General features: G+C 42.9%; 1 protein-coding gene across 2 annotated transcripts in view; it reads left to right on the forward strand.

Moving 5' to 3' along the window:
- Positions 1-12,704, forward strand: part of si:dkey-1d7.3 (transmembrane protein 132D) — a 36,864-nt gene that overhangs the window by 19,232 nt on the left and 4,928 nt on the right. For both annotated transcript variants that reach the window (XM_047569048.1, XM_047569049.1), the window contains exons 6-9: positions 728-936; positions 4,163-4,343; positions 4,430-4,543; positions 4,646-4,837. In XM_047569048.1, the coding sequence (XP_047425004.1) occupies positions 728-936; positions 4,163-4,343; positions 4,430-4,543; positions 4,646-4,837 (696 nt within the window). The remainder of the gene's footprint in view (positions 1-727; positions 937-4,162; positions 4,344-4,429; positions 4,544-4,645; positions 4,838-12,704) is intronic.

Below are 12,704 nucleotides of genomic sequence, written 5' to 3' on the forward strand. Positions count from 1 at the left end.
TTCCATAGGAGTTCAACTTGACTTACCTTCATTCCTCCTCCCTCATTTTTTTTTTTCCTCCCACCTCCCCCTTTTCACCTCCCTACCTCCAGTGCTACACTCAATTCTCCAGTCTAGTGCTCTCCAATTACCTCTGTGGAGCCACTGGTTTGTTAAGATAAGTGAGGCGGCATTGGAGATAGGCCTCCAATCTTAAATAAAACACACCAACTGCTGTGTCTCACCTCATTGCTCTCGCTGGTGGGGACTGCGACGCTCCCACCTACAGTACAGTACAGTGCTACAGGAACAGGCGTGAGGAAGAGCTAATTTACATTCGGCAACGGTTTCATTGAGACCACGGCGGTGAATTTACATGACAGGAACGCTAAAACACTGCGATTCCCTGCCCAGGCTTTTGGAAGTAGTGTGAAATTAATAAAATGTTTGTGTGCTTATTTTTGTTGGTGCCTCTGTCCCCCGTCTCCTCTCATCAGCCAGCCAGACTAAAACTTTCTTTTTCAGTCTGCGATGGACTTTACTACTTTACTTTAAAGTTCTGGACGGTGGTTCAGTCCCACCTCTATTCACGATCCCGGCTTCTCGTCCAGTGTCAAGTTATTTTTAGATTAACAGTCTGACAGGAACAACGGGGGGAAGTTTTGGGGCCAGACCGAAACCTTGAATGTCTCTCCTGAGCCCTTCAATCATGTTTTTTTTTTTTTTCTTTTCTCATCTGTCTTGCCAGGTGTCGGATCGCTGCGATTATGTTTATGTAAATGGGAAGGAGACGAGGGGGAAAAGCAGCGTGATGGTCAACTTTACTTACGGATTTCTGAGCGCACAGCTGGAGATGAGCGTGTGGACGCCCCGTCTGCCTTTGCTCCTCGATGTTTCCGACCCCGAGCTCAGTCAAATCAAAGGCTGGAGGGTTCCTGTTACTACGGGCAACAGGAGGTAAGGCCCGACCATCTGTATAGCAAGCACTGGGGAACTTCTTTAAAAATAAAAACTAAGTGAACCAGATAAGAAAAGATTACAAAACATTTTTACAAATTCAGTAGTTTGGTAGTTGTCACTATGAACAGGGATTTGATTCATCATGTGGAGTGATCCAGACGAGGGGGCCTGGATGGGCCAGGATGGTTGTTATGATGATTTTAATCAAGCTACAGCAACTTGTGGTACTCTAAAATGTGTGTCCATTGTTATTAGGCTTCTAAATGCTGTGACCTTAAAGTTATAAATGGGAAACTTTAATTAATGTCTCAGTCCTGCTTGATTTGATGTAATACAACAGGTCATAGAAGACTGGGCCAAAACAGCAAGACAAACCATTCGCTAATAATTGGTAATAGGCCTTTTCTCATTATTCCGTGACGATTTTATATTGCTCACGGAATAATGAACAGCAGACAAAGTCTTTTTCTTACTTTTTTATCCTTTGTGTACATGTCCTTTGTATTGGCAGCCAGAACATCGTGAAAGTAGAACGGCAGAACTGAAGTTAAACTTGCACTCTCATTGGCTGGTGACGTTCTGAACGTGATTCGTTCAATAGTGTCACGTGACTGGATACTCTGCTGGTTTGTGTTTATCTGTGAGGGACACCTAAAAATGTTGCAGAGTTTTCTCTAAGAAGAAAATTACAACTCAGATTAGCAAGAAAAGTCAAAGAAAAGACACGTGAAGGAGAGGAGAGGGAAGTCGGACTCACCTGAGTTCACATGGACGTAAATTATTCTTGGTAAAAAGAGATGAAGATGGAGACGATCAGCAATGTTTCACACTTGAATAAACTTATTGAAACTTAAATCTGATATTTTGATGTTATATATGGTAATATGATTCTATGTTATGTTTTGAGGGATTTAAGTAGATTTGGTTTTGGTACAAAGTGGGTTCCAATAAAAATATCCATGATTTTGCAATATAAAACTTTAAAGGCCATTTTCTCAAAATGGGTTTTTCTGCTCCTCTGAGCCAGAAATCTCCACTTCAGTAGCCATTACACATACAAAACTTTCCAGATTTCTTCCTAAAACTTCATTCTACAGGTATTTACACAGGGGATTTTTTTTTCATATATCATTCAGGACCTGATTTATTTAACACTTGACTCCTAAAAACACGGCGAAAATTGATTTTTCTGGACTGTTGACAGTATTTTGTGATTTATGGAGTGATAAAAAGAAATCTAATATGTTAACAAAATGAAACAAGAATTTCGAACCTCGCTTTCGCCATTTTTCTTTAGCGCTTATTTAAGAAGGTAACTTATATATTGTATTTATGTAAGTAATCAACTGGCGAAGTTTCATGGTGATATCTGTTAATTAACATTTTCACCCTATTCACCTGTGCCGCCTTAAATGCTTGTAATATGAAGCTACAGCAGAGGGAAATGTTCAGTTTGTATTAGCAGGGATCACCTATCACCTGCATTCATATCCAGATGTCTGTTTATGGCACAGACCCCCAGTTCATAATGACAAAAATATATAAAGATTACAATTCTTTCATCAGTGGGCCGTCGACTCAGTCAGCATTGCACTTGGCAAAAGACAGATAAACAGCAGCCGGTAATTTAAATGAAAATCTTGAGGGATGCCGCTTCAATGATTGGAGATGTCACTTTTATATATTTCATCATGGGAGGCAGCCGTGCCCACAGTGATGTTACTAATGCAAATATAAAACTGTTCTGAGTTTTGTGTAATATCTGTCTGTGCACTGTAAATGCAGCCAGTCGCAGCGACGTCACATCTGTGTCTGGTGCATTAACAGGCAGGAGAGTGCAAAGGCTACACAGTTGCCCTGGAGATAAAGGCTAGTGGGATTTCACTCAATACTTACAATAAAGTCATTATTTCCCCACTCAATACTAACGATGATGGCCGTCTGATGGGCTGTCATTTCCCAAAACATTCAATAGCAGCCCCAGACACACGCAGATTCGGGGTCAGAGCCGTGATTGTCCTGACTTGTCTCGTGGCGAAAAAATTCCTGAACTGTATTTTCCTGGCCGCCGGACGTAAACAAAACCAAGAAAAGCCTTTCTAAAAACTCATTGTGCCTTCACGCTTTCACAATCAACAGTTGGAAATTTTCACAGTTGTTTGATTGTGGGCGATTTCAAAATAGATTGAAATAAACACTTGCAATCAGTTAACGCTAGCACAGTTTAATTAACTTTTACTCTTGCGTCGCTGGATGCCAATTAGTAGCCTGGCAACCCCGTGGAACGCGTGATGGCTCGAAGGGGAACTGAGAACCAAGTGAAAAGTGGTGTAACCATGGTAAAAGAAAGGTGTTTTTAGAAATGAGTAGATGAGGTTTTGAAAAAGAACAAAGGCGCAATTAAGGGAATATCTGGTGCTACGGATGCTGCGAGACAATTTAAATCACATCAAGAACCCATACATGACCAGTATAGATACTTCCTGCTACTTAGCTGGACAGCAGCATTTCACGCAGAGTTAGTTTCCTGTCTGGTGTTTAGTCAAACTAATTCAACACAGCAGCATTTCCATCACATGTTAAGCTCAGACCTTAGGCAATATAATAATGATGTTTATTTGGACTGCAGCTCTTGACAGGAGCCTTCCGCCTGCAGTATAAAAACATATCCACCAACCCTCCAGCACACCTGCAGTGTGGCGTGTGGCACACCAGCTGTGCGTATGATAATTATATGATCATTGCTGAGGGGGTTTGAGGATGGTTCCCGGCTTAACCTCTATCACCCACAAACAAACCACTCAGCCGAGGGATCCTGGTTAATTTAGCTTCAATTCATTTAGAAGAAAAGGTCACTCAGCATGTGTTGGGCGTCAACAAGCAGCAGCAAACACACTGCTGGCCTTCATTGTTTTTCTTCAGCTTGCCAGCACTTGCAAATTAAATGCATGATACTGGAAGCAAGGGGCGCAGATAACCAAGCTGGCTCAGCCCAAAGGTAGAAAGAAACATATGTAAATAACCTTGTTACTTTTTTTTTTTGTACAGATTAAACAAACAAGATGCGCGCTGCTTAAAACATATGTGCTAAGCTACGCCTGCTGCCGGCTCCAGCTCCATATTTAACATTCAGGCATTAAAGTTACATCAGTCTCGTAAATCTGCTGTAACGCTCAGCAATACGCATGTAACTAACTGTGTTCTGTTCGCCTTTGTGTGTCAGGTCTACATGGGACAGTGAGGAAGAGGAGGAGATGAGGAGGGGTCGGGGCTGCATGCTGCAATACCAGCACTCCACGGTGAAGGTGCTCGCAACCTTTGTGGCCCGGCCGGACGCAGACGTGCCGCCGGACCCGCTAACTGGGGAGGAGCCCGTTGAATACTTCCTGGGATCTGATTGGAAGGTAAAAAAAAACATTTCTGCAATCAAGAGCTTCCTTTTTGCAACCCATTGCCCGACCGTGGCTAACTGTTCTTCTCTGTTTGACAGGTGGATGTGACCAATCTTGTGCGCTCTTCTATAAAAGTATCAGATCCAGATGTAGCCAGGGTGCAAGATGGGGTGCTGGTGCAAGGACGAGCAGTTGGCACCACTGCTATACGGGTGAGTCATGAGGTGTTGAGTGCGTATGCGTGGTTTAAGCCATATATATATACATACACATATATTGATATACACTTGGCTGAAGGTGTGTTGTTGTCGTAGGTGCTGTCCCCTCTGACGTCGTCCGTCCTGGCTGAGAGGAGCATCAGGGTGGTGGACGACAAAGTCAGCGTGACAGAGCTCGGTGTGAAGTTGGTATCTGGACTCTCCCTGTCGCTGCAGCTAAGTCCAGGGAGCAACAGGGCCATTGTCGCCACGGCAACCACGCGGGAGATGATCGTGCAGCTCAAACAGGTAAGTAACTGGAAAATTGTTAGACGCAGGGCATAAAACAGCGGGGGACGCCACTTGTCTCCTTTCACACCTGTTAGCTTCGCAGTGTCACAACATGACCAGCCGTGCCCCTCTAATTCAGATTTTAAATGTCACGTGTAGTAAGCATTCCATAAAATATTTCCTGTTTTTTTTTTCCCCCTTGATTGCAAATCCACCAAACTATGCACATTTCCTTTAAAGTGCTACAATTTTCCTTTGTAACCCACATCCTTGGAAACTCTGCCATGGGAGCAGCTGTCAGTGTCATCCCCGTACGCAGTGTTTCATAAGAGATCTTACCTAAGATCACAAACACACATGCAGAATTCAAATTACTTTTGTGTGAGATTATACATCAGAGGTGAGGGGCACAATCTGTTTTTCTCTGTATTTAATTTGCTTATGCGTTCAAAGCCTTCAAACGTCCTCTCATCATTGTTCTTCAAAGATGCGGGCATTTAACAAGCATTCCTCCACTGACAAAGTCTCTCCTTTTATCACATACACCGGCCTGGAAACTGTGATTGGAGATTTATGTGTAATAAAACAGAACCGCATAAATAACATCATAAAAGACTGGGGTTTGGAGTCCAACAGGTTTGATGTACTGTTAGCAGATGCAGCTATTCTTTGATTCAAAATAAACCTTGTGCATATGGCGCAAGTGTCAAATCTTGTGTGTGGGATGAGCATTTATTACTTTATCACGGCTGGGTGAAGCCAAAGGAATTATAAACATTGAACATGCACATTCAGATTCATTCATTCTGCTGATTTAAATTTCATGTGAAATCATTCTAGATCCAATAGCATATGTGTGCTCTCGTGTCTTGGAGTAGTTTTACAGCAGATGTTATGTGATTTTTGTTGAGAAGGACCAGAATTTTCAAAAAACACTATGTTCTATGGAGCATATGCCAAGTTACAACAGATACAAGTAATAGGAAATGAGCCAGCACGAAATCAAAATGTAGAAAGGGGAAATGATCCTTCCTCTGTTGCTCTGAGATAAAAAGAAGAACTTTTTGTTTCTCTGAAGGAAATTGGGGGAAATGTAGGCACATCTTAGCGGGATACTAATTAGACGCTGCTATCTGTTGCACATATGCCACTCAACAATGCTTGTGATGTCCGTAGAAGTCTGGTTACGGCACTTACAAGTCACAACTTTTGGAAAAATCAAGGAGAAACTTTATATTGTCACTGAGATAGCGATGCTGCTGTTGCAGAACCAAATGTGAAAGCATGTGCAGGACCATGGTCCGTTTGATGAGGTGACACCTCTAGTTACTGGCAGCAACAGCAGTTTAATACTACTACTTAACAGAATCCTAGATGCACCAGAACACACTTTCAATAAAGAATTTAAGCAATGATTCGCTCTTTTCTAGCAACTGCGATGGGAGCAAGACAGTCTGAGGCGTGCCTGCAGCTCTTCATCTAACAGATCACTACTACTGCTGCTGCTGCTTCTCTTTATAGTCCATGGGCCAGAGCCCAAAATTTCACTATTCGGTATCAGTCAAAGGGACGAAGGCTACCTATATTTTTTGGATAGATATATGTCTGTAGATAATTTTTTTGTATGATAGCCTTTCCAGGTGAGTAGCTAAATATTGGTTATCAGCTCATGAAGTTAACCACCCCCTAAGGAAAACTGTGTGTTTAGACGCATGTGCATAATCTGTTTTACCCTCATGATTAGGACTTTTCTCAGTGTTCAATAATATTGTGTTTGGTATCATTTTAAAGGGGACCTTCTAAGCTTCCATTTAAACCCAGTTGTGAACCTCTCTGATAAATATGGAGGTCACTGCAGCTCATCAAACCATCAAAAGCATACATTTTTTCACATTTTACGCCTAAACTATGTTCTTTCTTTTATTCCTGTAGGACATAGGAAACACAAAACACAAGTACCACAACATTCACCTGACTATAAGGTTTCAGAAAATATATAACATGCCCATATAATTTCATTGTGAGAATTCAAGATGGCGTCGGAGTCCATCTTTACCCATTTTTTAACTTTTGATCTTGACAATGCAGATGGTCATGTAATACCTCTTTTTGTATGTTTACAAGGACGGGAAGTTCATTTCCAGGGTTATTTTTGAGATACAAGGTCAAATTCAAGGTCACTTGAAGGTCAAAGGTCAAATTTGGAATTATACTGTGCTCCGGTTAGAAGTAACCCCAGTCCACCACAACAGAAAGAAGCAGAGCCCAGGTAAATATCACTCCACCACTGCTGTTCTATCAATGATCACAATCAAAAACAAACAAAGCAAGGTTTGTTTTACTTCTATGATTATTCTATCAACACATACATTCACTTCAATTACCGTATTTTCCGCACTATAAGGCGCACCTAAAAACCTCCAATTTTCTCAAAAGCTGATAGTGCGCCTTATAATCCGGTGCGCCTTATATATGGACCAATATTGAGCCACAACAGGTCTCGCAATTACAGTAAGCAGCCGCCGACTTCATTTTTTCCCCGTAGAAGAAGAAGCGCGCGGTGCATGCTGGGATATATGACTGCGTGAGGCGTGCCGTTTCATTTCCATTTGTGTGTTTATGTAAAGACCCCAAAATGGCTCCTATTAAGAGACACGCTTACGACGCAGAGTTTAAACTCAAGGCGATAAGTCACGCAGTAGAACACGGGAATAGAGCAGCAGTGAGAGAATTTAACATTAACGAATTAATGGTGTGGAAGTGGAGGAAGTAACAAGATGACCTGCGCCAAGTAAAGAAGACTAAACAGAGTTTCCGAGGGAACAAAGCGAGGTGGCCACAGTCATTCATCTCTTCACCGCGATGATGCCAAAGAGCTTTTTCTCCTGCGATAAATAACACCGCTCCGCTGCCCTTCCTCTCGTAACCGATAAACTACTGTATTTTCTGCACTATAAGGCGCACCTAAAAACCTCCAATTTTCTCAAAATCTGACAGTGCGCCTTATAATGCGGTGCGCCTTATATATGAACAAAGTTTTAAAAAAGGCCATTCATTGAAGGTGCGCCTTATAATCCTGTGCGCCTTATAGTGCGGAAAATACAGTATATATAATTTGCTTCAGATGTAGTACTGTGGAGTGTGTAAGACTGTTTTAGTGGCTATCTAGCAAGAACTGAAAACTTACACTAACGTTAGCCTTGCTAGCATAATTTTAGCTAGAAAATTATGATGTTTGATGCAGCAAAATTTTGCATTCAGGAATCAGAGTATATCCTAAATATATTTGTAATGTACACCAGCGGTCCCCAACCTTTTTTGCACCATGGACCGGTTTAATGTCCGTCAATATTTTCACGGACCAGCTTTTAAGGTGTGGTGGATAGATACAGGGCTTTCCACAAGCGCAGCTGACGGCCATATAGCCCACTGCAAAATTAAGTCCAGCCGGTTACTTTAATGACTATTATTTTTATAGCCTCCAAGCTCTAAATATTAATGTTCGATTTTAATAAATTTTAATGTTTATCTAACGTTCTGACAATAATGTAAAACGGAACCGCATTCATTTAAGTTGTGATTCGCGCTGCTTGTAACGATAATCACAAATTACTCTGATCACCACCAACTTCATTGAACAAGAGAGAGAAACTCATCCTTGTGTGTGTGTGTGTGTGCGCGCTCGCGCGCTCAGCGGCGTCAGTAGTGTGTCGGCGTCGTTGGTGGGGACAGAGATAATGCTTATTTTTTACCACTTTCACCACCCCGGGCGGCTCGCCTTTGGTGTGCGCCCCCCCCCGCACGGAAGAGTGCAGCCAATTGCAGCTAACAACTGTAGCATATGAAGCTACTTGTCACTTTCACACACACCATGTCACTTTCGCATAAATTCTCTTTTGTCTTACAACCAAAAGACATGCATTCATGTGTTGACTGTCCTTGCATATAACCACCGAATGCCTGGCCACCTGAGGTCAAACCAGAAACAGAGTGTCCGACCATTCCAGCATCGCTCGCTGTGTTCCTGTGCTATCTACTCACAGGCTCTAATCATCCTGTTCATGCAGCCCAGAGAGTTAAGCGACTTCTGCAATCATTTGGCCAAGACATAGTATATGCAGTTACATGTGGAAAAATCAAGCTTTCTAAGCACATTGTTCTGCCATTCAGTGTCACGTCATTAACAGGCAGTGTGGAGTTGATAAACATCCTCAACCGACTTGGGCACAGTGTATCCTATTCCCAGATGGCAGAGATTTACACTGCCTTGTGTTTTCAGAAGCTCTCGTCATCAGGGAGAGATATGGCCTTACCAGGTAACATCCATCCAAGAATATTTACAACTTTAGCCTGGGACAATATTGATTGTCTGGAAGAAACCATCAGTGGTGAGGGAACATCTCATAGAGTCAATGGGATTGCTGTGCAAGCAAAGCGAGTTAACCAAGTTCCTGTCCAACCCATGGCCAGTGTTGCCAAAACAAAGAAATGAAGAATTGATGCACCCCTGCCAATGCTGCCAACTTACAATGCCGGACAATGAGTGGGGCCACCACAAAGCAAAAGTACACATGTTGATACTGCTGCCAATACTCATCTTGCCAGAAACAAGAACACCAGTCAGTCAGCACTTGGACTGGCTTCAACATCCTGACTCGAGGTGACATAATTGTCATCCTTGACAATGTAGGCTACCTGCCTACCATCAATGTTCCAGCAACATAAATGTCTACGGTCAATGAAGTGCTCAACCAGTCACTGAGCATCATGCAAGATTTAAGCCTGAAAGAGATTGTCTGTGTATGTGACCAAGCCCTGTATGTGAAGGCTGCTGAGATCACATGGAAACATCACAACAAGTTTCAGAACATCAAGGCTTGGGGTATTCCACACCATCTGCACACTGATGGCAATATTGGAAAATGTTTCCAAGATGCTGGACTCCGAGACCTCAGCATTGAATCTGGTGTGGTTGCAGAAGGCTCAGTTTCTGGTGTTATGGATGGCTGTAAATACAGCAGGGGTGTCCAACTACACAAGCTCCTGTATGAGGCTCTCATGCGACTGACATGGAATGGGTTCCTGTCTTGGTTGGAGGCAACTGACATGAATGACCTGGTTCACCTGGAATAGACGCTGAAAACAACTGACTGTCTTGGGAACAACGTCTCCCAAGGCACTTTGAAGGAGGTTCTTGACAGCAGCTCTTGCACACGCATCATGGAACTGGTTGAAGTGTACCGCAAGTTCCTCAGAGTTGGAAACGGCAGCCTCTCATCCTTCTGGATGTCCTATTTGGACATCGTTGAAATCTTGTTGGGGCTCATCCGAGCGTCTAGAGAGGGAGACTGGATGCTTCACCTGGGAAGTATTTGTGCAATGAATCCCTGGTGTTTTGCATATGATAGAATGAATTATGCACGGTACCTTCCATATTACTACACCCAGATGTGTCAGCTTCCCACCACACACCCAGATGTATACATGGAGTTCATGAATGGGGGCTTCTCAGTTTAACTGACCTCCACAAATCCTTTTGGTCGAATCCCTGTTGACCAAGCCATCGAAGAAATGGTGAACAAAGACACCCAGACCGCTGGAGGGACAAAGGGGTTCAGCTTGAAGCCAGGAGCTCTGAGTAAATATTATTTAACGGCTGAGTACAGAAGCATGTACCTCAGACAGCTGAGAGACCTGACAGGCCAAAGCATGTCCAAACTATCCCATCCAGATCTACAAGGTCCAAGGATTCAAAAAGATGAGGCAGATGTCCAGTCTCTCATTGATGTTATGGAGAACAACTGGCTCAATCCTTTGTCCCCTGATGAGTCTGATCTGGTTAGCCTGTCCACTGGCTTCTTGGCTCCACCTGATGTAACCAGGGATCTCTTGAGAGCTCATGAGATCGGGAAGAGGCCTACCAGGTTTTTAAGCAAACCAGGTAAGATAAGACCTTCTCTTCAAAATTCTATGACAGGATGACCAAGCAAAGTCTGAAAACATTCTCCAAGGTCAGCAAAAAGACATCTCATGTTATGAAAGGAAAAGATGTGGTTCTTGAGGCAGATAGAAACCTTTTCAGCCACATGATCCTGGTGGCTGAACACAGGAAGGTGAACATGAAAGATGCCCTTGCCCACCCACTGGGTCCTCTGCCATGGCCACTGGCAAATGCTGATGGATCTCTGCGAAAAACAAACAAGGCTGCACTTGCCAGAGAGCTGGAAAAGAATGCGTCTCCTGCTGAACAGATCCCAACACCATCTACAGCCATCATTGATGGGATGAGCCTGGTCCAAAAACTCAATGGCAACAACAAGACCTTTGCACAGATTGCAAAGTCAACCTTCACCTATGTTCTTCATGAGGGAGCAGAGAGTGAAAGGATTGATGTTTTTTTTTTATTATTTTTGATTGATTTTGATTGATGTGTTTTTTGATGTCTACCGCCAGATTTCGATCAAAAACACTGAACGACTAAACCGGGATAGAGATATCACTCTCCAGTACAAGAACCTCACAAGTGGACATCACATACAGCAGTGGAGAACATTCCTTTGCAGTCCCTCAAACAAGACCAGTCTCATCAAGTTTCTGGTAGAAGAGTGGAGACGCCCATGATATAGAGAAATGCTGCATGACAAGGTGTTGTACATGACCTGTGAGGAAACCTGCTACATGATGAGTGTGAGGAAGTATCAGAGCTGTACTCAACACAAGAAGAGGCTGACACTCGCCTACTACATCATGCACTGGATGCAGCAAACACAGGCTCAAAAGCAGTGATACTGTCAGTGCATTTGCTGGTCGAGGGAAGCTGAATGCCCTGAAGATGGCAACAAAGGACACTATCTGCCAAGAGACTTTAGGTCGACTGGGGCAATCATGGGACATTAATGATGATCTGTTTGAAAAAATCGAATTGGTCACCTGCCGCATGTATGCTGCTACAAGCAACACTGGTGAGGTCAACCAACTGCGCTATCAACTCTTCACCACCAAAAGGGGAAAAGTTGAGTCCCACCAGTTGCCACCCTGTAGAGACTGCCTCTATATGCATGCTTAACGAGCAAACTACCCAGCAGCAATCTGGAAGTGCTGTCTGCAGGCTGACCCAGTGGTGCCGAGCCCTACTGGACATGGATGGACTGATGATGATGGCAAGCTGGTCATAGATTGAATGCACTCCCCGCCTGCACCAGATGTGGTCTTGGAACTATTGGCATTCAAGTGTGTTCATTCATGCCCAATGCCGAGATGCACATGCCTGTCAAATGGTCTGACATGCACAAACATGTGCAGGTTACAGAACTGTAGTAACCAAAAACTGCAGGAAGATCCAGAGCCTCATTTTGAAGTAGGGGGGTCAGATGACGAGAGTGACACAGTGTGGTGATGGACTTGGTTTGGGATAGTTATATTATAGTTATGCTGATGTTAATATTGTTCAAATTATTAAAATATTTAAGTTTTTGAATCATATTCTTGTTTCCTATTTTATTGTGATATTACTTATTTATTAGCGTAGATGTTCATTGTGTATTTTAACAAATGTAACCTATAGAGACCACTGTGTGACCCACTGTGTATTTTGTAAAAAGAGACTTTGAAAAACTTCAGGCTCACAGTCAATTCTCACAATTTTATAATATGGATATATTATACATTTTCCAAAGTTAATTGGCTGATAGTTAATTGGATGTGCACTGGCCTCAGATGTGCCATTAATCATATCAAATTTGACCTTCAAGTGACCTTGAATTTGACCTTGTATCTCAAAAATAACCCTGGAAATGAACTTCCCGTCCTTGTAAACATACAAAAAGAGGTATTACATGACCATCTGCATTGTCAAGATCAAAAGTTAAAAAATGGGTAAAGATGG

This window comes from Mugil cephalus, chromosome 19 (assembly GCF_022458985.1).
Source record: "Mugil cephalus isolate CIBA_MC_2020 chromosome 19, CIBA_Mcephalus_1.1, whole genome shotgun sequence".
NCBI lineage: Eukaryota > Metazoa > Chordata > Actinopteri > Mugiliformes > Mugilidae > Mugil > Mugil cephalus.